The sequence below is a fragment of the Stigmatopora argus genome, chromosome 20 (genome assembly GCF_051989625.1).
Source record: "Stigmatopora argus isolate UIUO_Sarg chromosome 20, RoL_Sarg_1.0, whole genome shotgun sequence".
NCBI lineage: Eukaryota > Metazoa > Chordata > Actinopteri > Syngnathiformes > Syngnathidae > Stigmatopora > Stigmatopora argus.
Window position 1 is genome coordinate 8097713 of NC_135406.1, and position 21627 is coordinate 8119339.

At 41.8% G+C, this 21627-nt stretch overlaps 2 protein-coding genes across 2 annotated transcripts in view; one reads left to right on the top strand and one right to left on the bottom strand.

The window, feature by feature from the left end:
- The window catches only part of LOC144065978 (uncharacterized), a 206738-nt gene that overhangs the window by 14968 nt on the left and 170143 nt on the right, over positions 1-21627 (bottom strand). The window lies entirely within an intron of this gene.
- On the top strand, positions 124-13114 carry LOC144065993 (uncharacterized). Its single transcript, XM_077589271.1, has 2 exons — positions 124-563; positions 9160-13114. The coding sequence occupies exons 1-2, from the start codon at positions 428-430 to the stop codon at positions 10608-10610; spliced, it is 1587 nt and encodes a 528-aa protein (XP_077445397.1). The 5' UTR covers positions 124-427; the 3' UTR covers positions 10611-13114.

The window sequence follows — 21627 nt, forward strand, 5'->3', positions numbered from 1 at the left end:
CACGCTGTGGCATTAAGAGACCAAATTTAACATAATCGCCCCCTCTGTCTAAAATCTGAATTAAGAACTTGGTATTTTGAGGTATTGAGACAGTAGAGGGCGATAATGCTACAGTACGTTGGCTGCCAACAACCGTAAAACCTCAAGCGGAAGAAGAAGAAGGGATTCGGGCGTTCATTTCTGCATTGCTAGGGTTTTAACTTTTTGTTTGTGCGCCTCTTGTTTCTCCTCAATTTAATTTAACTTAAATGAAACGAAACCTCGACAACATGCTCAACATTAAATAGTTTGTGGACTCGAACGTCAGTCCGTTTGTCTTCAATCCGTTTTGGGAGTCGTACTTTAGCCTAGCCTAGCTGGCAGCTAACAAAGGAACACGTCGTCTGCATCAGTACGTCGTCAAGCGAACAGAAATAAAGTGTGAAAAATGTCTGGGAGAACGACGCCGGTTGCGGCAAAGTTTCAGAAGGAACTTTATGGCGTGAAAGAGGATCTCTCATGTCATCAACATTCTATTGTTTGCAAAATGATGCAAGCTAAAGTTGTTCTTCACCAACTCGAAGGTACGTTCACTTTTGACGATCATAAATGCATGATAGACCGATATATACTTTACGTTACACAATTAATATTTCATAATGAAATATTTAACGGGGTGGCATTGTCGTTTCTGATCGTGACTTTATTGAATGAATCGAAGCTGGACAGCGCATAGCATTATGGGTAGAACTGAGAACCTGCTACATTGATGAACCACTAGATGTCGCTAACTGCTCAATATTCATTTCTATAATCTGTAACATCTTCCTTCCTTTAGATTACTGTTCTGTAACTTTATAGTAACCTTTTATTCACATTAAACATTGCTGCCCACCATGACATATTGTTCTGAACATAAACTATTCTTGTATTATGCTTATTCCTGACATTAACCCTTGTACTAACAAAATGACACATTTTTTCCTCTCTTTTTTTTCTTCACCAATCTGACAACAAACCAAAAGTCTCTTGTGCAACTTCTTCGTGTGTGTGTGCTGTCATTGTCTATGTATGCGTGGGTCTGGGCTTAGTAAGGGCAGCGTGCAGCCTACACCCTAGTCGAACCCTTGTTTTCATGTATGCTCTTCTACGATCACCAATTCAGTTTAGGCGGTGGCCGTGAGAGGCGGCCACAACGTGTATAGATTGCCTGGCCTGGTGAGTTGCTGCGTCTCTCCGGAGTCTGGCATTGTCCTCTGGTGCCGATGTAGACAGGCTGCGAGGAGCCAGACTGCTTGGGGCGCTTGGGCTTTCTGCACTGTGCAATTTCCCCATGGCCTGACCCATGGGCAGTCTCTGCCCGGGTTGATGTCCCAGTCACATTCCAGATTTCGCTGTTTCAGACCCTTTATTTCCGCTGAGCGCTCTGCCACTCGTAGATCCACGCGGTTGCGCCTGTAGAGAGTGCCGTGAACATCCACCACGAATGAGCGAGGAGCAACCTTCTGAATGCATTGGCCCAATGGCCATCTCCCCGTACGGTCACCCGGAAGCGGCTTCATTCTGATCTGATCTCCCACATTTGGCTTTGGGAGTTCTTTGGCGGTTCTGTCGTAAGTCGATTTCCCTGTCCGCCGTTTCCACACCAACTTGTCAGTCACCCCGACCACCACATGTGGTTGCAGTAGGCTGTCTGCAACTGGTAGGGAGGATTTGAGCCTCCTTGACATTAAGCGCTGGGCGGGGCTACTGCCTAACCCCTAGGGTGGGCGTGTTGCGCCAGTGGAGGATGGCCATCCATGCGTCTGCTTTGGCCCGCATACAGAGCGATTTGACTATCTTTACAGCCGCCTTGGCTTTGCCGTTTGACTTCGGATGGCGGGGCGACGACCTGACATGGGTAAAACCCCAGCTTGAAGCAAACTTTCTGAATTGTTCACAGGCGAAGTGGGGGTCATTGTCAGTAATTACCTTGTCCGGTTGCCCATGACGCGCAAATTGGGCTCTGCCGCGAGTGATCAGCATGTTGGCGGATAGGTCAGGCAGCTGGTCAATTTCGCTGGAATCGGAAGGTAGTGACATTCAGGTGCTGGGCTTGGTCCAGCTGCGCATACTCTGCCTGGGCTGAAAACACAGTGTGGTGCACAAGTGGAGTGTCTGTTGTTATGCGTGGCAGCGCAGCACGGCTCAGCGTGTCACTAACATACATTTCAGGCCCAGGCTTCTACACCACATCCAAGTTGTAGCACTGCAGTTGCATTAACATTCCTTGAAGTCGTTTTGGCGCACTCAGGAGGGGCTTCTTGAATATGGTGATCAGCGGTTTGTGGTCCGTTTCTGCTGTGACCATTTCCCTGCCATGTAAGTACTGGTGGAATCTTTGGCACGCAAAAACTAGCCTCAGACACTTTCTCGATTTAAGAATAATTTGGTTCAGTTTGTGTTAGGGCTCTCGAGGCGAAAGCCACTGGCTGTCCGCCTTGCAGCAAGCAGCATCCAAGCCCACTCATGCTGGCATTACTCTGGATGGTGACAGGTTTTGTGACATCATAGTGTCTGAGAACAGGTGTGTTGGAGACCAGCCGCTTTATCTTATTTACTGCGTCGTCATGTTTGGCCAGCCAGTGCCATTTTGTGTCTTTATCCAAGAGTCTGCTGAGTGGTTCACACACCTCAGAGCGCTTTGGGAGGAGTTTGGCAAGATGGGTCATGTGAAATATGAATTGTATTCTTATATTTAATCTTGCTCCCTTCTGCACTCTTATGAATATAAAGTTACTAGAATAGAATTTTACTGACACCGTCAACAACTTCTCTTTGGTCCTACTGCTCATGACGTTACAAGTGGCACCGGTGTCTAGCTGGCATGCTTGCCTTTTCCTGTTCAATCGCAGGTGCACAAACCATTTCCTACCTTAATCCGGACCAACCTAAATGATATTTCTTGATTTTCCCATTTTTAACGAATATTTAGAATTTTTACATCCATTTTTTTCTTTTTGTGTTTTAGTTCAATAAGTATTTTGTAAAATGTAAAAATAACTGTAAAAATATTTTCTGTTTTCCACTTTAACTTTGAACATAAAAACATATTTTGTTTCCTTTTGAAATGACATGATTAAAAGACCTTTCCCTTACTAAGAAAAAAAATAAACATTGTTTTAGAGTTAAGTGACGAATTTTGCGCATGCGCGAATCAAGCGTCACTTCTTTCGATGGCATTCGCTTTATAAATGCAAGCGAGTGGGACATAAGAAATAAATATTCATCAAATGGTCTGACATGGTTTTAGCAAAAAATATTGCGCAGGTTCGAATTAAATTGAAAACTAAATTGAGCATAAATCACTTGCGGCTAAAAAAGGAGGTGACGCTTAAAGCGCATGCGCAGAACAAATCGTTCATGATACGATCAAAATCATTCCACACTGGGGGAAACTCTTTAGAATTATCAATAATTACGCAAAAGTCCATCCAACAGACCCACGACACTTGGATAAAGTTTATTTCCTTATACTAAACACTTTGGCCAAACGATACATTTTCTGTATCAGTCACGTGGTTCTTTCTTAAAGCAATACACACAACAATACGGGATATCTCTCTTGAGTTATCAGCACAGTGCTGACGCACCAGCGTCGCTCGTTCCATCACTATTTATCAGCAAAACCTGCTTTAGCTTAGCCCAGCTAGCAGCTATCAAAGAAACAAGTCGTCGAAAAGCTTGTTTATACTTTAGCTTAATTTAGCTAGCAGCTATCAAAGGAACAAGTCGTCAAAAAGCTTGTTTATGCTTTAGCTTAGCTAGCAGCTATCAAAGGAACAAGTCGACGAAGAACTTGTTGTAGGTTTCCTGGCTATATTAGCTCGGCATAGCTAGCAGCTATCAAATAAACAAGTCGTCGAAGTGCTTTTTTATGCTTTAGCATAGTAGCAGCTATCTAAGAAACACGTTGAAGAACTCGTTGGGGGTTTCCGGGCTAATTTAGCTTAGCCTAGCTAGCTGCTATCAAAGCCACCGCCATCATCAGAATTCACGTGTGGAAATGTCGGCAAGAACACAACGGCCAAAGCTCCAGGAGGAACTTTTTTAGGTCAAACAGTAGCATTCAACTCACGAGCAATCGACAGTTTGCAACATAACGCATGAGAAAGTTGTTCTTCATAGACTAGAAAGTGGGTTCACTTTTTATTTCCATGCATTCCCTTAAAGGTATTCTATTGACATGACACTATAGTAGCGTACGTACATTTTCATGAATTTGGACTAGCACCATTCGAAGACAGACGTAATAAATTTGATTTAATGTAACCACTCTAGGAGGGAAGAATGAGTCTCAACGCGTTAATACTTAACAACGGCATTAAACAGTAGCTTTCCTTTTATTGTATCCTTGTCACAAACAATGTATTTTTCAAATTACGCAACACGCGAGCGCCCCCCAGAGTCATTCCTGCTACTCGCCCTCCATTTTTGAGTGACATAACACTCATTTGCTTGCTCTACATTGAAAATTTTAAAAATGGAGATGTAGATGCACTAAACAACAACGAGAGCAGCGTTCAAACAATGGTGTCAAAGTTGCGGCCCGATGGCCAAATCTGGCCCACTGCCGGTCCGTGGTGCGGTCTGCGGAAGTACTTCATATTTAATGCTAAATTTCAAATGCAGCTTATAAATAAATAGAATATTAACTATCATCAGAGAGCATCACTACATCACTCCGCACAGACATTGACGTAGGGTCCTCAGAGGCAAGAGCGCTTCACCTCATAGAACTACCAGTACCAACAGAGGCCACCTTCGAGCGCAAGAAGGCCGAATACTTGAATCTGTGTGCCAGAAATTTGTCTGGAAATACACCATCTACCCAGTCGAGGTTTGCTGCCGAGGCTACATTGGGCTTCTCCCACTGTTTTTAATTCCAACATTCATTGACTCATTTTCTGATATGCTACATCGTGTATAGGGGGTGCTGGAGCCTATCCCAGCTGCCTTTGGGCCAGAGGAGAGGAACAGCCTGAATCGGTGGCCAGCCAATCGCAGAGCACGAGGAGAAAAAAAACCCATTCACTCTCACACTTATACCTAGGGACAATTCAGAGTGTCCAATCAGACGATACAGTGGTACCTCTACATATGAGCTTAATTCGTTCCGGGACTGAGCTCGTGTGTCTATCTTCTCGTAACTCGAGCGAACGTTTCCCATTGAAATGAACTAAAAACAAATGAATTCGTTCCAGCCCTCTGAAAAAACATCAAAAACAGGATATTGGATTGGAATTTTTTTTTATTTCTTCTAATTCGCCATCTATTAACAAAGTAACACATAACTAGTGGTTTAATAGTAATAAAATGTGTTTAATAGAACTAAAATTAGACGGATTTTGCGGCGGGTACAGAGAGGGACCTAGAGGGTGGGGGGGTTCTTTCCACGGCAAACAAATTTAAATTAACTCGGATTAATATATACAGTCACACTCAAACATACGTTTAATGTAACTTCAGACAAAACTGAATTCTAATTTGGATTTACATTTTTATAACTTCTGGCTGGGTTAGCTGTTTGCCACGCCTCCACCCTCACGTTCGCTATCGATGGGCTGTTTGCTGTAGCATTCCCTTAAAAATATTCCGAAAATAATGCACACAAATGTCCTAACAATAGGATAACGCACGACCACTTGCCAATGAGAAGTAGTCTTGAATTAGCGATTGCTCCGTTAACGGGTGCTAACAGGCTAAGGGGGGGACACTGGAAAAAAAGCAACGGTCCGCTCAGTGCTCGCGGAGACGTTACAAAGAGGTATAGTTGCGACCAGAGATATTACACGAGGAGTTGCGAGGGAGAGAGCCAGTGCCCCTGATGTTCTTATGAGCAGCCAACGAGAAGTAATATACTATACTGCTCGTATTGGCGATCGCTCCGGCACTCGCGCTGAGTGACGGAAAAAAACACTGAAAAAAATGCAACGCTCCGCCCAGTGCTCGTAGATATCAGTTATACACGAAAGAGATGCGGCAAAAAAGACAGTGCGCTACAATGATAAACAGCCTCATGTCTTGGCTAACTGGCTTTCTCGCATCTCGTTATTTGCTCGAAATTTTCCTCGTATCTCGAGCTGCTCTTATGTAGAGGTACCACTGTACCTCTATTTCAATCTCATTCATCCCCCAAATAATAATAGACCTGCTACTGAATAAAAGATAATGCTTTTTTAATGCCTCCCCTTTGGCAGTAGCGGTCGGTGCATTTTCTCGTAGCGCCTTCAACGTATCAATCCAACCCTCAAAAACTATTTTATGGCTATAAAATCTCTCTCTACTGCAGCTACAGCTGCGACACATAAAAAATAATCAATAAATCAATGCACAAAAATGGGGTAAAATCCACTTCCTAGCAGCATTTCATGATTAAATACAAATACTGGAGCTTTTCAGACATTAAAACCAGGCCAGGGGGGCGATTTTCCCGGGAAAAGACAGCGATGAACGTCAATGGCGTACGGGCAAACATTGCCCGAAAATGGGGTAAAATCCAACTGAACAGCATTTATTGATTAAATACAAACACTGGAGCTTTTTAGACATTAGATAATAATAATAATAATAATAATAATAATAATCGGACATAGGCCATGTCGTCATTATCACAACACAAAAGCCTACTTGTCATCACACGCAGAAACTGCGTGTGACGAAATTGATGGTGCTTCTCCATAAGCTACGTTTAATCGGCAAAAGACCTAATAAGTGTAAGTTACGGACTTGTAATTTGTCATTCCGCTGTTGAGGATACAGGTCGCTTACCTCTCGCTTACCTCTCCCTGTCTTCCACTTACCTTTCCTCAGTCAGCTAGTAGGAGGCAGATCACCAACCAAACATCTGTTCATATACCGCAGAGGGGAATGTGTGTTATGTTAGCGCGAGTTTAGATTTCTGATGGATGTGGGGAAAAAACTGTCCTTAAGCCTATTTGTCCGCGCTTTGTGGGACCTATAGCGTCTGCCAGAGGGCAGCAGCTGGAACAGATTGTGACCAGGGTGGTAAGGGTCCCCTATGATGTTCTTGGCTCTGCTGAGGTAACGAGGGCTGGCAATGTCTTCAAGTGAGGGCAGAGAGCAGCCGACAATCCTCTGGGCAGTGTTAATCACTTTCTGCATGGCCTTTTTGTCTGCCGCCGTGCTTCCAGCGTACCACACTGTGATGCCGTACGCCAGGATGCTCTCTACAGTGGATCTATAGAAGGTTCTCAGAAGATTGGTGCCCAAGTTGTTCTTCCTAAGTACCCTGAGGAAATGGAGTTGTGTCTGAGCCTTCTTCACCACTGCCGTGGTGTTTGTAGACCATGAGAGCTTGTCCGTGACGTGGACCCCCAGGAATTTAAAGGACTGGACCCTGTCTACACATACTCCATTTATGAGGAGTGGGGCCAGATCTGTGCCGTGTTTGCGAAAGTCCAGGATGATTTCTTTAGTTTTCGTGGTGTTCAGTGTGAGATTGTTCACCGAGCAGACAAATTGTTGACCTCATCTCTGTAAGCCGACTCATCCCCTCCTGAGATGAGTCCGACCACAGTGGTGTCGTCAGCGAATTTGATGATGGTGTTAGACTGGTGGGTGGGTGTACAGTCGTAGGTGTACAGGGAGTACAGAAGAGGACTCAGTACACAGCCTTGAGGGGAGCCAGTGCTTAGTGTAATGGAGGAAGAGCGGTGGGGACCAAGTCTAACAGTCTGTGGTCGGTTGGTCAAGAAGTCCTTTATCCAGCAGCAGATTGAAGAGGATAGTACAAGGTGGGAGAGTTTGTCAGTCAGAATGTCCGGTTTTATGGTGTTGAAGGCTGAGCTATAGTCAATGAAGAGCATCCTCACGTAGTTCCCAGGGTGTTCCAGGTGGCTCAGTGCTGTATGAAGAGCAATGGCAATAGCATCATCAGTGCTCTATAAGCAAACTGCAAACTGGTGAGGGTCAATTGATCCGGGCCCGGGGTATCATTTCCCCGGTAAAAAGACAGCGATGAATGTCGATACGTCCATACGTGAAATGACAAAAAATGCACTAAAATTAGGTAAAATCCACTTCCTAGCAGCATTTATTGATTGAATACAAATACTGGAGCTTTTGAGACGTTACAACCAGGCAATGGCGAAACGGCAAAAATTGCACTAAAATGGGATAAAATCCCCATCCTTACGAGAATACTACAGTAGTAAGTACAGACGCTCCCCTACTTACGAACATTCGACTTACGAACAACGGTACATACGAACATGTCTGAAAATTTTTGTATTGCGCGCCTTTTTCCGATTAGTGCTTCTTTCCGCCACTAATACCGACGCCTGGCGCTGAGTGCTCAGTTCACCCAGCATCCACCTTCCTCTGCCCAGTTCGTTGCAGTGCGTAAGTGCGTGACGTATCTCCAGTGCGCAAAGAACCTTTTTCATTTTTATCATGAAATATCTTGTGCAGCCATAATTCAATATGGTTAGTGAAAAGTGAAAGGCTTCTAGTGAGGGAGGTGCAAGGAAGAGGCAAGCCATTTCATTTGAAACAAGTGGCAATAACGAAGCTTGATGCGCGTGAGAGTGGTGAGCGTTGCACGGGCATACAACTTGAATCGTTCGACCGTTAGTACCATTTATAAACAGAAAGATCAAGCAGCAGGACCCAAATATTGAACGTTGCACAAAGTTTGCAAATCAATTGAATGATGCCATACAGTGCTACCGCATCATTTATGATGAAAAAAAGAAGAAAACTGCAATCGTCGTTAGATCGCTTCTTTCGGCCAGTTTCTAATACATAAATCTCTCTTTCTATACAGTACTGTACATATTCTCTCCATTTTATTAAATGTTTTTTAGTACAAACCAATATGTGTTACTTATACAAGCCTTAAACATACAAATGCACTTATACAAACCTTCAATATACTTATATAGGCCTTAAACATAAATTATAATACAAAATATAGCACTGAATCAACTTACAAACAAATTCAACTTATGAACAATCGCTCGGAACCTAACTCGTTCGTAAGTAGGGGAGCGTCTGTACTGCATTGTAACGAAATGGATGTATGGTGCCCTCTTCCATTTGGTTTCATTTCTGTGAACAAGAATTTCAGTCATTTTATAATTGGAAAATGGTTAATCATTTATCTTCGTGTCTTTGCAGGTTTCAGAAATGATCTTGGTGCTTATGAGCATGAGTCTGTTGACTTTGAAGGGCAAGTTGAGCTCCCCCAAATCAAAGAGGAGGAGCCAGAGTTCCCTCAACAACAAATGGGAGATGAGCAACTTCCAATCAAAAAGGAGGAAGATGATTCCACCTGGTCACTTGGTGAGTTCGTGAAGAGGGAAAATGTTCGGGGCGTGGCCAGCGGAGGGGCGGAGCCTGCAAACACCACAACATGGCCCCTAATTAAAAAGGAGGAGCCAGAGTTCCCTCAACAGTGCAAAAGAGAAGAGCAACCTCCAATCAAAAATGAGGAATGTGTCAAATGGTCAACTGGTGAGCCTTTCAAGAGTGAAGATGATCTGGGCGTGGCCAACAGAGGGGCGGAGCTTCTGAGCGGCAGCTCAACAGAAGGATGGCGAGCGGAAAATTTAATTGCTCCTTTATCAGATGGCAACGACTTGCTTTTTGACGATGATGATGTTGAAGATGTTAAGAAAAATCCCAGTGGCGACAAACTCTACAAATGCTTTCAGTGTGGGAAAACTTTTGGGAAAAAGTCTTCTTTGAAAACGCATATGAGGAGCCACACTGGGGCGAAACCCCTATCATGTACAGTTTGTGGTAAAACATTTACACAGAAGGGACACTTAATTAGTCATGCAAGATTACACACAGGCGAAAAACCATTTCCGTGTTCAGTTTGTGGTAAAACATTTACAGAGAAGGGAAATGTAAAAATACACACAAGCACCCACACTGGTGAAAAACCATTTTCGTGTTCAGTTTGCGGTAAAGCCTTTTCTCATAAGCAAGTTTTACAAATACACTCAAGAGCCCACACTGGTGAAAAACCATTTTCGTGTTCATTTTGTGGTCAAAGATTCACACGGAAGGCAGACTTAATTCGTCATGCAAGAACACACACTGGTGAAAAAACATTTTCGTGTTCAGTTTGTTGTCAAAGATTCACACGGAAGGGAAGCTTAATTAGTCATGCAAGAACACACACGGGTGAAAAGCCATTTTCATGTTCAGTTTGTGGTAAAACATTTAAAGAGAAGGGAAATTTAAAAATACATACAAGAACCCACACTGGTGAAAAACCATTTTCGTGTTCAGTTTGCGGTAAAACCTTTTCTCAAAAGCACCACTTAGAAGACCACACAAGAACCCACACTGGCGAAAAACCATTTTCCTGCTCAGTTTGTGGTCAAGCCTATTCTCTAAAGCAACATTTAAAAAGACACTTAATAACCCACACTGGCAAAAAAACATTTTCCTGCTCAGTTTGTGGGCGAACATTTTCCCATAGGAGAAGCTTAAAAGAACACTTATTAACCCACACTGAAGAACAATGTTTTCCTGCTCAATTAAAAAGCTACACAATTGAAAAACTATATACTATAAATATATGGACAAATACTAAAATTGTTATCACGACAAAATAAAATAAATCAGTCGATAGGACAACTATGAAAATCTTGTTTACACTTTTTAATGTGTAATATCGATCCACACGATTCAAATACAGTAATACCTTAAGATACGAGCTTACTGCGGGGTCGAGCTAGTATGTCAATTTACTCGTATCTCAAGTCAATTCTTCCCATAGAAATGAACAAAATACAAATTAATCCGTTTCCATCCTAAAAAAAACACACCAAAATTTGTTTTAATTTACTACCGACTCACAATTGGGAACCATCTGGTATGCTCTCATCTCAAATTTGTCTCATATGTTGGAACACTTGTATGTCAAGGTATTACTGTATAAGAAAATTGAGTGTCGTTGAAGATTTTATTTAATTTACTATCTAAATAATATGGAAAATGTCGTCACTGTTAAAGACATGCCTAAGAAATTTGAAAAATTGCAGTTTTTGTCTATTGAATTTACTAGCAAATCCAATAAGAATATTGAGTGTTATTCAAACATGATACATTTGAATGAAAATGATTGATATATTGAATCTAGGATCTATGAAACATGATTAGAAATATGGTGTGAAAGATAATGAATTTGCTCAAAATAAATAAATAAGTTGTACAATGTCCTTATACTTTTGTCATATTATAAGATGAATCACGATTTTAAACTGATTTAACGTGTCATTTTTTTGGTAGTTCCAATAAATCTCTTTTGGGGGAAAATACTTTTTGTTGAAAAAAAATCAGCCTTCCAAATTCAAAGGTGACAAAAAAGAGAAGCGTTATTTGCTCAGATTTAATGAATACATTAATTTGAACAATTTGCCAAATTAATATATAAAAGATTGTTTTCTTATTACAGGTGTGAAAATACGCTAACTTCATTATCTGAAATTAACGGTAAATTGATTTTATCTTTTTGATGTTGAAGGGGATAATTGGGAGATATGTAACTAGATTTTTATTTTATGTGCAACTATTGGAAAAACATCGAGTTAGAAAGTTTTATAGGAGATGATAGACAAACTACAAAGGGAATGTAATGTTAAATGTTTGCAAAAAACTACTAGATTGGGGTATTGCTCATTTCAAACAACTGCGCGATACACATTATTGAATGAATTTGGAGTTTTTGATTAGCATGCATTTTATGTGGCTTAATTGCTGTAAAGGGTACAGGCTTAATATATTAATCCTTGCGAACAGGGGGAGATTGTGATTCAATTCTATTGAAAAATATACTGTTAGGGTTATTAGTCTTACATTATTATATATTTGCTCGCAATGAAGTACGCTTTGCTTTACTTAGCTCATTAACACAAGAAAAGTTATTATAGTCTACATCTGCTTGCAATGAAGTAAATGCTTTGCTCCTTAGTTAGACCAAACAACAGGAACGTCGAATCCTTTTGGACTGCTGGGATGTGGAGAAGAACCTTCGTCTCTACATGACCTTCATTTGTTTTGAGAGCTAAAACTTCTATTGTAACTAGTGTCCTTTACTATTGACTTCTCACTCCTATTTTCCCAACCCTCCCTTGAGAGCTGAGACGTCCATTGTAACTATGGTCCTTGAAGCTAAAACAGGGAAAAGATGCGTGTAACGTGAGAATGAACCTGGACAGAGACGAGTCGATTCGATTCTCTCTTGCAAGAATTTCACAGAGGATTGCCCCATCTCTTTATTTGTGCGGGCATTTGAGAATGCCTATTGGTGAACTTATCATACCACTACTAGGATCCAAGGGTGAAGAGATCATCCTGCCTTTAACTTCCCCAGTAGCCACTAAGTGCTACTCACTGACTATCACTCATTCCTTCATCTATGCTCCAAAGTGCCCTGTCAACTTGATGGGCCAGGACCTTATAAAGATGTGTCCTGTCCAGATGGACAACAACTCCAAGACTCTCCTGCAAGGCACCACCAAGCAACTGCCCCAATCTTTGCTGTGTGGGATAGACTGGCCAGTTGGCTTAATAATTGTTTGTTCATGTCGCGCCATGTGGCCAAACTCGCTTTACAATTGTTTGTTAAGATCGTAAAATGTAAGATAGACTGGCCAAACTGGCTTTACAATTGTTTGTTAAGATCGTGGAATGTAAGATAGGCTAACTAGCTGGCTTTGCAATTGTTTGTTAGATCGTGGAATGTTAGATAGGCTAACTAGCTGGCTTTGCAATTGTTTGCTTGTATTGTGTGATGTGGCCAACTAGCTTAATAATTGTTTGTTTGAATCGCGCGATGTAAGATAGGCTGCGGCAGTTTGTGTGAGCTATAAAGATATCGTGTTTGCATACAACTTAGCCCTGCAAATGTCTAACCATATCAGCCTAAAGTTTTGTTTACATAAACTTTGTCCTACATCACTGTCTTAGAAGCATTTCCCTGTTTTCCTATATAAAGACTGACCCACTGTTCATTCGGAGAGAGAGTTGCAAAGGACACCACGCTGAGCGGTTCACCACTGTTAGAGCTCTCTCTCCATCTTGCAGTCTGGTAATAAACCTATTTCCTTTAAATTGATCTCACCTTTTCTGTGCCTTTTCCTGAAGTTGTATTACAGATCTATCAGCTGACATCTACTGGGCTCGCATTAACACCGACTCCGACGGCTGGAAACAAGCCGAACACTACTGGCCTTTGTGACTGCCCTGGGTGCGGCAACTACGTACATATGATTTGGTTTCTGACTGCTTGCATTGCACGTTCTACTATGATAGCCAAGGTAATGAGGTCTATACTTCGTTACAAACAATTTAAGGACACACTTGGCAAATACATTGTGGCGATTTGTTTATTGGTAACCCGGAGTGGCTTTCAATACACATTTGTCTGATGAACAATTAAAATGGTACATGAAGGATAACCCACCAGATCTCTCCATGTCACCATCTCATCCACATGTTTCCATGATGATATCTCCTCACTCAGCTAAAGACCTTGGGCCCTTTGTATGAGAATACATTTTGGCTAAGGATTGGAAACCCACCATAACTCAATCTTTGCTTTATTCTCCATTTCTTGATGTTTATTGTGTCCAATCTGAAAAAGTCAAACCATGCTTCATTTTGGAGCATCGACTGTTGGAAGACACCATGGTTGTGAAACAATGGACAGTGACATGGCCTCAATGGTTCTCGCTGACCTGCCGGACACAATTTGTTCCGTTACTCCTACAGACATGGGCTTGTGTAACGTTGCTTTTGCACTTTTCACATGACTTCCAATCCCGTGCATGTCGAAAGCAATTTTTATAATTCAACTGTTCATTTCCGTAAATACTACAATGACATTGAAAAATACATTTTTTAAAAGGTACTTAGTCAAGTGAAAACAACAGTGGCTGAGGATGCCAATCACATTTTGGGATTATTATTCATTGAAAAAAGCAATATTTTTTGTCACTTTTACTGAACCAAGATGCCTCTTGAATTGTATGAAGTTTCCTTGCTTCCTACCTTGGCGTCTTGTGGAGCTTGGCCGTCTTGGTATTTGTCTCCTTGACTGTCCCCCTCAGGTCAGTGGTGTGCTCCTGGATTAGCTTTGGCATATGGCCAATTCATTCCAACTTGGTCTCAATCGTGGAAGCCTATTGACAAGGAGGACGTTTAAAATGTTAAGACAATTTGAAAAACAAGCACTTTTTAATCAGTGCTTTTTTGATGAAAATGTTGACCATAATTCTTGCTGAACTTGTATTCTTGACAATGAAACTAACCTTCAGAACAATGTTGCTCGACCTCCAGGAACGGTGGGCCACTAAAAAAGCAAACGTCCGGGGTCTCTTTTAAGGTGCTCAGTCAGCTTGATGTCTGCCATCTATAGAAGAAATGGCATGATGAACATTTTGATGGAGAACACTGCATCAGTACAAAGTGGGTTAAGGATGACACATTGAGTTTTTTTTCTTGTAAATGTACTCATTCTCTAGGCATCCTTGACCACCTTGCACACCACCAAGGACTTCAAGAGGAAGATTTGTCTATTTTTCCCCATGCTCAAGGCTATTCTTGAATCCCAGACCTTGAAGGAATCCTGCAAGAGTAGCTCTCCTTGTGACTCAATGCATTCATCAAAACCTGAAGGGGGAGAGATGAAGGTGACATGTAAGCAAACTGGACTTGATTCGTGAGCAAATGTTTTGCCATCTTGTCATCATGTTCAGTTACCTTCCAGCATGGAGAGATGCATGGCATCATTGGCATTCTTGGGAATGCCAAGAGTTATATTCAGGGCTTTTTTGAGCTGCTCTTACCCTTCTTCAGAGCATTGCAGCGGATTTTTAAATAAGCCAACAGACGCTTACAATGGCTGCGAGACACTGTTCTCACAGAATAACGAGAATTTACTGTATATGGGTATTGTTATATGCTCCGTTTGTGTTACATCTTTTGGACCCAATTGCAGTGAAGCAGGCAAGGAGAAGGAAGTAGTACTCAAACGAATCTTTAATAACTTAAACCGGAGGCAATAGACTAACAAAAGTCTTGGCGTCAAATAACAAAACAAAACCTGACTAGGGGAGACACGGGAAAGCGAGGAACGAGGAGCGCCACGTTGGATCGAGGAAAATGTGGAAACATGGCATGGTAATCAGCAGACGATCCAACAATGACAAAGCAGTCAGTGGGGTTATAATAGACTGACGTGTTGACGAGACAATTAGGAACACCTGGGAAACACAAGAGGGAGGAAGGAAACACCAGGGGCGGAGACATGACAGCTGAACACAATGGGCAATCACTCAGACAGGAAACCAGGCGAGAAAAAGCATAACAAAACCAAGCAACCCTAACAGTTTGTCTGTTGTGTAGTAAAGCAAGTTTAAGATTACATCCATGTTCATTTCAGTGAGCTGTTTATGTTTTGTTTCATTATGTTAGGGACCTTCATGAGACAAAATAAAAGGTGATCTTGAATTAATTTCTTTCTAATGGGGTTCAGGTTTACGGAAGCTTATCGCACTCACCTTGAAAATAAAATAAAGTCCTGGCCGTTTTTCAAATTAATTCATCTTTGGTGTTGTTTTTTTTAAAGTATTTTTTTCTTCGTTTTTCAAATTAATTTATTGTCTGATGTTGGAATAATCATTATTATAAATGTGTTTGCAATGCTTACTTAGGAATAGAAAGCCTTATTATAAACATGCTTACTATATTAATCAATATATTTGCTTATTAGGAATAGTAATGCTCATCCTGAATGTGTAACAATATTAAACAATATATATATGTGTTGAACGCTGTGCTTTTATGTTAGAGCTATTGGCATTAATAAAAGCCATTTTAATGCATGCCTTGCTAAAGTAAAAACTGGTTCACATCAAGAGGACAGGGAATGGCCATGGGCATGGAGAGGTCTCAAAACAATTGCTCTTGGGAACTGCGAACTGTTTACGGCTTCGGAGGACTCACGACAGGTGCTCTTGGGAACCGAGAACTGTTTTCGGCTTCGGAAGATGGACTCAAAACAAGCGCTCTTGGGAACCTTGGACTGTTTTGGGAAGCACCCCTTCACTGAAGGGTTCGCATCGAAACTCGCTTGGGAAGATTCGACAGGTCCTACAATTGTTTTGATAACTGTACAAAATTGTTGTGAGACGATTCGACAGGTCCTACAATTGTTTTGATAACTGTACAAAATTGTTGTGAGACGATTCGACAGGTCCTACAATTGTTTTGATAACTGTACAAAATTGTTGTGAGACTCTACGAATGTTTAGACTTCTGTGGGGCATGGCGTTAAAATCTTATGATTAAATTAGCGAAAGGGACTTCGAGTTGTTAGAATGATCTTGGCCGGAGACGCGGATGGATGTATTCTCTCTTGCAAGAATTAAATGGAGATGTGACTACAGATGCCTTTTTATTGAAAGCTGAATACGGAAAAACCTAAGGATAAACCTACAATTGGATGAACCTAACAGTTTTTTTCTTTGTTTTTCAAAATGTATTTTTGGCGTTATGTTTTTGAATTATTTTTTTCTTGTTTGTTTTTCGTTTTTATTTATTTTTTCCTCAGAAAAAAAAATACATTCAAAAATCGAGCAAACAGCAGTTATCGACATATTTGGAAGTCTCGCGTGGACTGCGTCCCCCAAATTCTAGACAGGAGGACCCGTGCTCGCGTACACACCTACCTCCATTCAGCACAATCATATTTTATCCAGATATGCGGTAAAGACAGTGTGAGACAGCCCAGTCATCAAGTCACCTTAATGACAAGTACGCTTCTAAGTTTCCTCTCGTATAGAATTTGAAACCCCTCTTCTTGGCCAGTCTGTAGTCAAACATTCATTTGGAAGGAAAACTTAAAGCATCACACAACAAACCCACACAGGTGCAAAGACCTTTTCAAACATTCAGTAAGAGAGCAACTTTTTTGCTCAGTTTGTTGCCAATGTTTTATTCCTAAGGACAGGAATTTCTTTTCTCATATTTAGATGTAATTTTCGATTGTTTTCACTTTTTTTACCTGTCTTGTTCAGTTGTTTTTTTAACTGGTACTGCATTTTCTTTTTGTTGAGAACATGCTCTCAAAGTGTATGAAACTAGAATGCAATTAAACACTTGTTGTTGTTAATATTTGAAATAGATGACAAAAAGAAAAATGGACTAAATGTAATGAAATAAAAATGATTTTTCCTATTTGACTATTTTCTGTTCCTTTTTCACAATGAATTTTAGGCCTTACCTGACATGTTTTGCGGTATCACTTCCGCCTTCATCAGAATGTCAAGGCATTAAAAAAAACAATTCGTTTTTTATCAAATTCCGATCTTGTGAAAATGATGCGATCAGGCCCGATTTCCGATCTGATTTTTGATCAGTAGGAATCCCTCAGAAGAATATGAGAGAAGATAAGTTTTACAGAATTAATAGTTGTCAAGAACAATTTTTCACAGCAATGGTAACACTTGGAAGTGGGGTAGTTTGCTTCTTCAAAAAAAGAACCGATGTTAGTAGCAGAGAATGGTTTCGATCCATTGACCTCTGGGTTATGGGCCCAGCACGCTTACGCTGCGCCACTCTGCTTCTTCTGACATATCACTTCACACTTTACAAGGTAACTCACAAAACTAATCAATCACATTGAAGCAGATATACTGAGAGCACGTGGGTATTCCCACCTGCTGACAGAGCTCCTGAGGACCACCAGCGCAAGAACCTTGGTCTCGGCCGGGGACTGGCATAGCCTTGGTTAGTCCTGCTATTCACTGAGTCATCCATTACGCATTAAAAAAATTCAATTACAATAAAAAAAGTGGTACGAGACATTCGGCCCCGGGATTTACAAAATAAGATACCATGTTGAATTTAAACATGCACTTAAGCTAATAATACCCCACCGACGAATCATTACCTTATCATGGTGGTGGGGTTTGTCAGTCCCAGTGACCCTTGGAGCTATGTTGTCCGGAGCCTTGAACCCCGGGGTAGGGTTATCCATGGCAAACTGGTCTGATGCGAGGGATCAGACGAATAATGGCTCAGAAGACCTCTTATGATGAGCAACATTATTGGACGACATCTTCCCTCACCCGGACGCGGGTCACCAGGGCCCCACTCTGGAGCCAGGCCCGGAGGAGGCGAGCGATGGCAAGCGCCTGGTAGCCAGGCCTAGACCCATGGGGCCCGGCCGGGCACAGCCCGGAGAGGCGACGTGGGTTCCCCCTCACCTGGGCTCACCACCTGTGAGAGGGGCCAAAGAAGGCGATCCCCGGCTGCAGAAACTATCTCTTGGGGTGTGGAATGTCACCTCTCTGGTTGGGAAAGAGCCTGAGCGTAAGGTTGAGAAATTCCGGCTCGACATAGTTTGGCTCAGCACTACACAGCTTGGGTTCCGGTACCACCCCTCTTGAGGGGGCTTGGACACTCTTCCAGCATCCCTCCATCTTCGGGTGGGGGGACGGCACCTGATTGTTGTTTGTGTGCATGCACTAAAAAGCAGTTCAGAGTACCTACCCCTTTAGGAATCCTTGGAGGGGGTGCTGGAGAGTGCTCCTTATGGGGACTCCCTTGTTCTGCTGGGGGACTTCAATGCTGATGTGAGACCTCGAGGGAGTGATTGGGGAGAACGGCCCCCCTGATCGAAACCCGAGTGGTGTTCTATTGTTGGATTTCTGCGCTCGTAGTGGATTTTTTCATTGATAATACGGTTCCAGACTCTGGGTTAAAAGTTCTCTTTATATTTTTTTTCCTGAACATAATCACCTACCGGAAATGTATCTTGATGAAAATATCTGGAAAAATTCAAATCTGGTGCTGTGGTTTTTGCTTGTTTAAGCATGTGCTGCTCCCGCTCTGACAAAGAAGTGGGTTGTATTTGAAGGAGTTCTTCAATTCCACAGTCATCACTGACATTATAGTTCGCTGACCAGAATGTCAGATGGTTGCTGTTTGACATAGCTTTCGCGAAAATGTATAAACTACCAATTCAGATGATCACGCTAGATCAAAATGATACATTTCAAACAATTTTCAACAGTGTGATTTCTGGGAGAACTTGCAATATAGCTGGATTTTCAAATACTTATATTGAACTCACTGAATAAGGTTATAAAGACACAATAGGTTGCTTTTTGTATTGAAAGAAACTTTCATCATGGCCAATAGTGGATGCATGGATAAAAATGTGTTATTTCTCTTTGAAGAAAACTTTTGATAAATTATAAAGACACAAATGTCCCACCCAAAACATGGCCCAAACACAAAACGTTACCTCAATCAAAAAATCAGTTTTAAACAGTGAAAATTAGTGGTTGAGTGCATTTTAAAAAAAATCTCAGCTATGATTTGCATTCAAACACATTTTTTCTTTGATTGAAGAGTTTTTTTTATTATAGTGAGGTTATGAGTTGTTTGAATGCACAGCAATATTTAGATTGAGGGATTTTTTTGTATTGAATAATAAGACGATAATTACACAAATAGAATCACAAATGTACCTCCATTAATGTAGTTTAACAATATACTCACGATGAAAAAATAATCCAGAATTATCAGAGAAGAGTTATTTTTTCAATGATCCACAAACTGGTTCTTTTTAATTCTGCTGGGCAAAATACCACCCACCTACTACTTCATGTTTGGCAACTAGCACGTATTAGGCTACTGTAGCACCATCTTTGCAGTGATGGTGAACGACTGTTGAAGGAAGAGCACTCTGTCTTCCTTCTAGGGTTCGATTAATTTCGGATGTGGAAGATGTTGGGTGTCCAAATACAGGCTGGAGGCGAGGAACAGTGACTTCCATGCTTTTATTACAGAATATTCTGGGCACAGGTGAACCAGAGGCAACGCTGTCGTCCACAAATGCGCCGAGACAGACAACTTACATTCACCTTTATTCTCTCAAGAGGGTGGAACCGAAACCGAACAGGGATGGGATTTTCCCCTACAGTAAGCTATTTGTTATGAACCGGCAAATAGAAGATAACGACAATGTTGCAAGTCTTCCAGGATAAGCCATTTGTTATGAACCGGCAAATAGGAGATAACGACAATGTTGCAAGTGTTCAAGGACACATCTGGCTACAGGACAGAGCTCTACAAAGGAGAAGCTTGAGACTCATGGAGTCATGACTAGAAACAGGCAAAATACACATTTGAATATGAGACCCACTTCACGACCCAGCTATTTGCAAAGCCCCTCTTTTTAGGCAATGAATCGAATATTTGTCTCAATACTATAGACATTACAATATGGACGTCCTGGACTTCAGGTCATGTAACTGACCAATCCTAGGCGCCGCATTCAGCTTCATACCAAGTACTGGGTAAGAAAAAACTAATTGCTGCAGCAGTAGTGGTCTGCTCAGCCCAAAAACCATAGTAATTCCTCGGCTGTTTAGGGAGGCATCTCTTTTAGCAGAATGCTACAAGCAAAATATTGGTGGGGTTGAAACTAACACATCAGACTTTTTGGCAGAGAGAGTCATAAACAAATTATATTTTTTCATTGTAGTATTCTTTAGATACAGAATTCAAAAGTAAAAATGCCTGAAAATGTCTAACATCTCTCATCTTATTTCTGAACCGCTTTATCCTCATTAGTGTCACGGGACCCCCTGCATACTGTAGCCCAGGGGTGGCCAAGTCCGGTCCTCGAGAGCCGTTATCCGCTCTGTTTTCCATATCTCCCTCCACCAACACACCTGAATCAAATCATCGGGATTGGTATCAAGCTTCTGGACAGCTTGCTGATGAGTTGATTATTTGATTCAGGTGTGTTGGTGGAGGGAGATATAGAAAACAGACCGGATTGTGGCTCTCGAGGACTGGAGTTGGCCACCCCTGCTGTAGCCAATCCCAGCTGTTTCCGGGCCAGAGGCGGGGGATATCCTGAATCAGTGGCCAGCCGATCGCAGGGCACAAGTAGACGGACAATCATGCACACACACACACCCATACCTAGGGGCAATTTAGAGTGTCCAATCAACCTACCATGCATGTTTTGGGAATGTGGGAGGTAACCGGAGTACTCAGAGGAAACCCACGAAGGCCCAGGGAGAACATGCAAGCTCCACACAGATGGACATGACCTGGCTTTGAACCCAGGACCCCAGAGCTGTGAGACCGACGCGCTAACCACTCACGCCAAAAATGTGTGCATTTAATTTAATATTCCTACACTTTTAAAATACAAAAATTATCTGAATTCTTTAACAACATTGTTACGCCGTTGATATGCAAAAAGGAGTCTCGTAAAAAAATTCATTATGGTTAAAGCGAAGCTAGAGGTACCGTCAGTGACACAGTGGTGTGCAAACGTGACACTTCTATTTGTGTGTTCGGGATTCAGCTCTCTCGCCAGTGGTTTCACATTGTATCTTACAAGTTAGTGAAGAGCCATAAACACTCCAACAAAAGAACGATAAACAGCCTGTGAATTATTGGCAGTTGTGGGATTTGAACCCATTCCTCCTAAGACTGAAGCTTAAATCCAGCACATTGGACCGCTTGGCCACACTACACTCAGTACTCATTTAATCCATCGGCTGCCATTGATGGCGGTAGACGTCCTATTCATGTTGA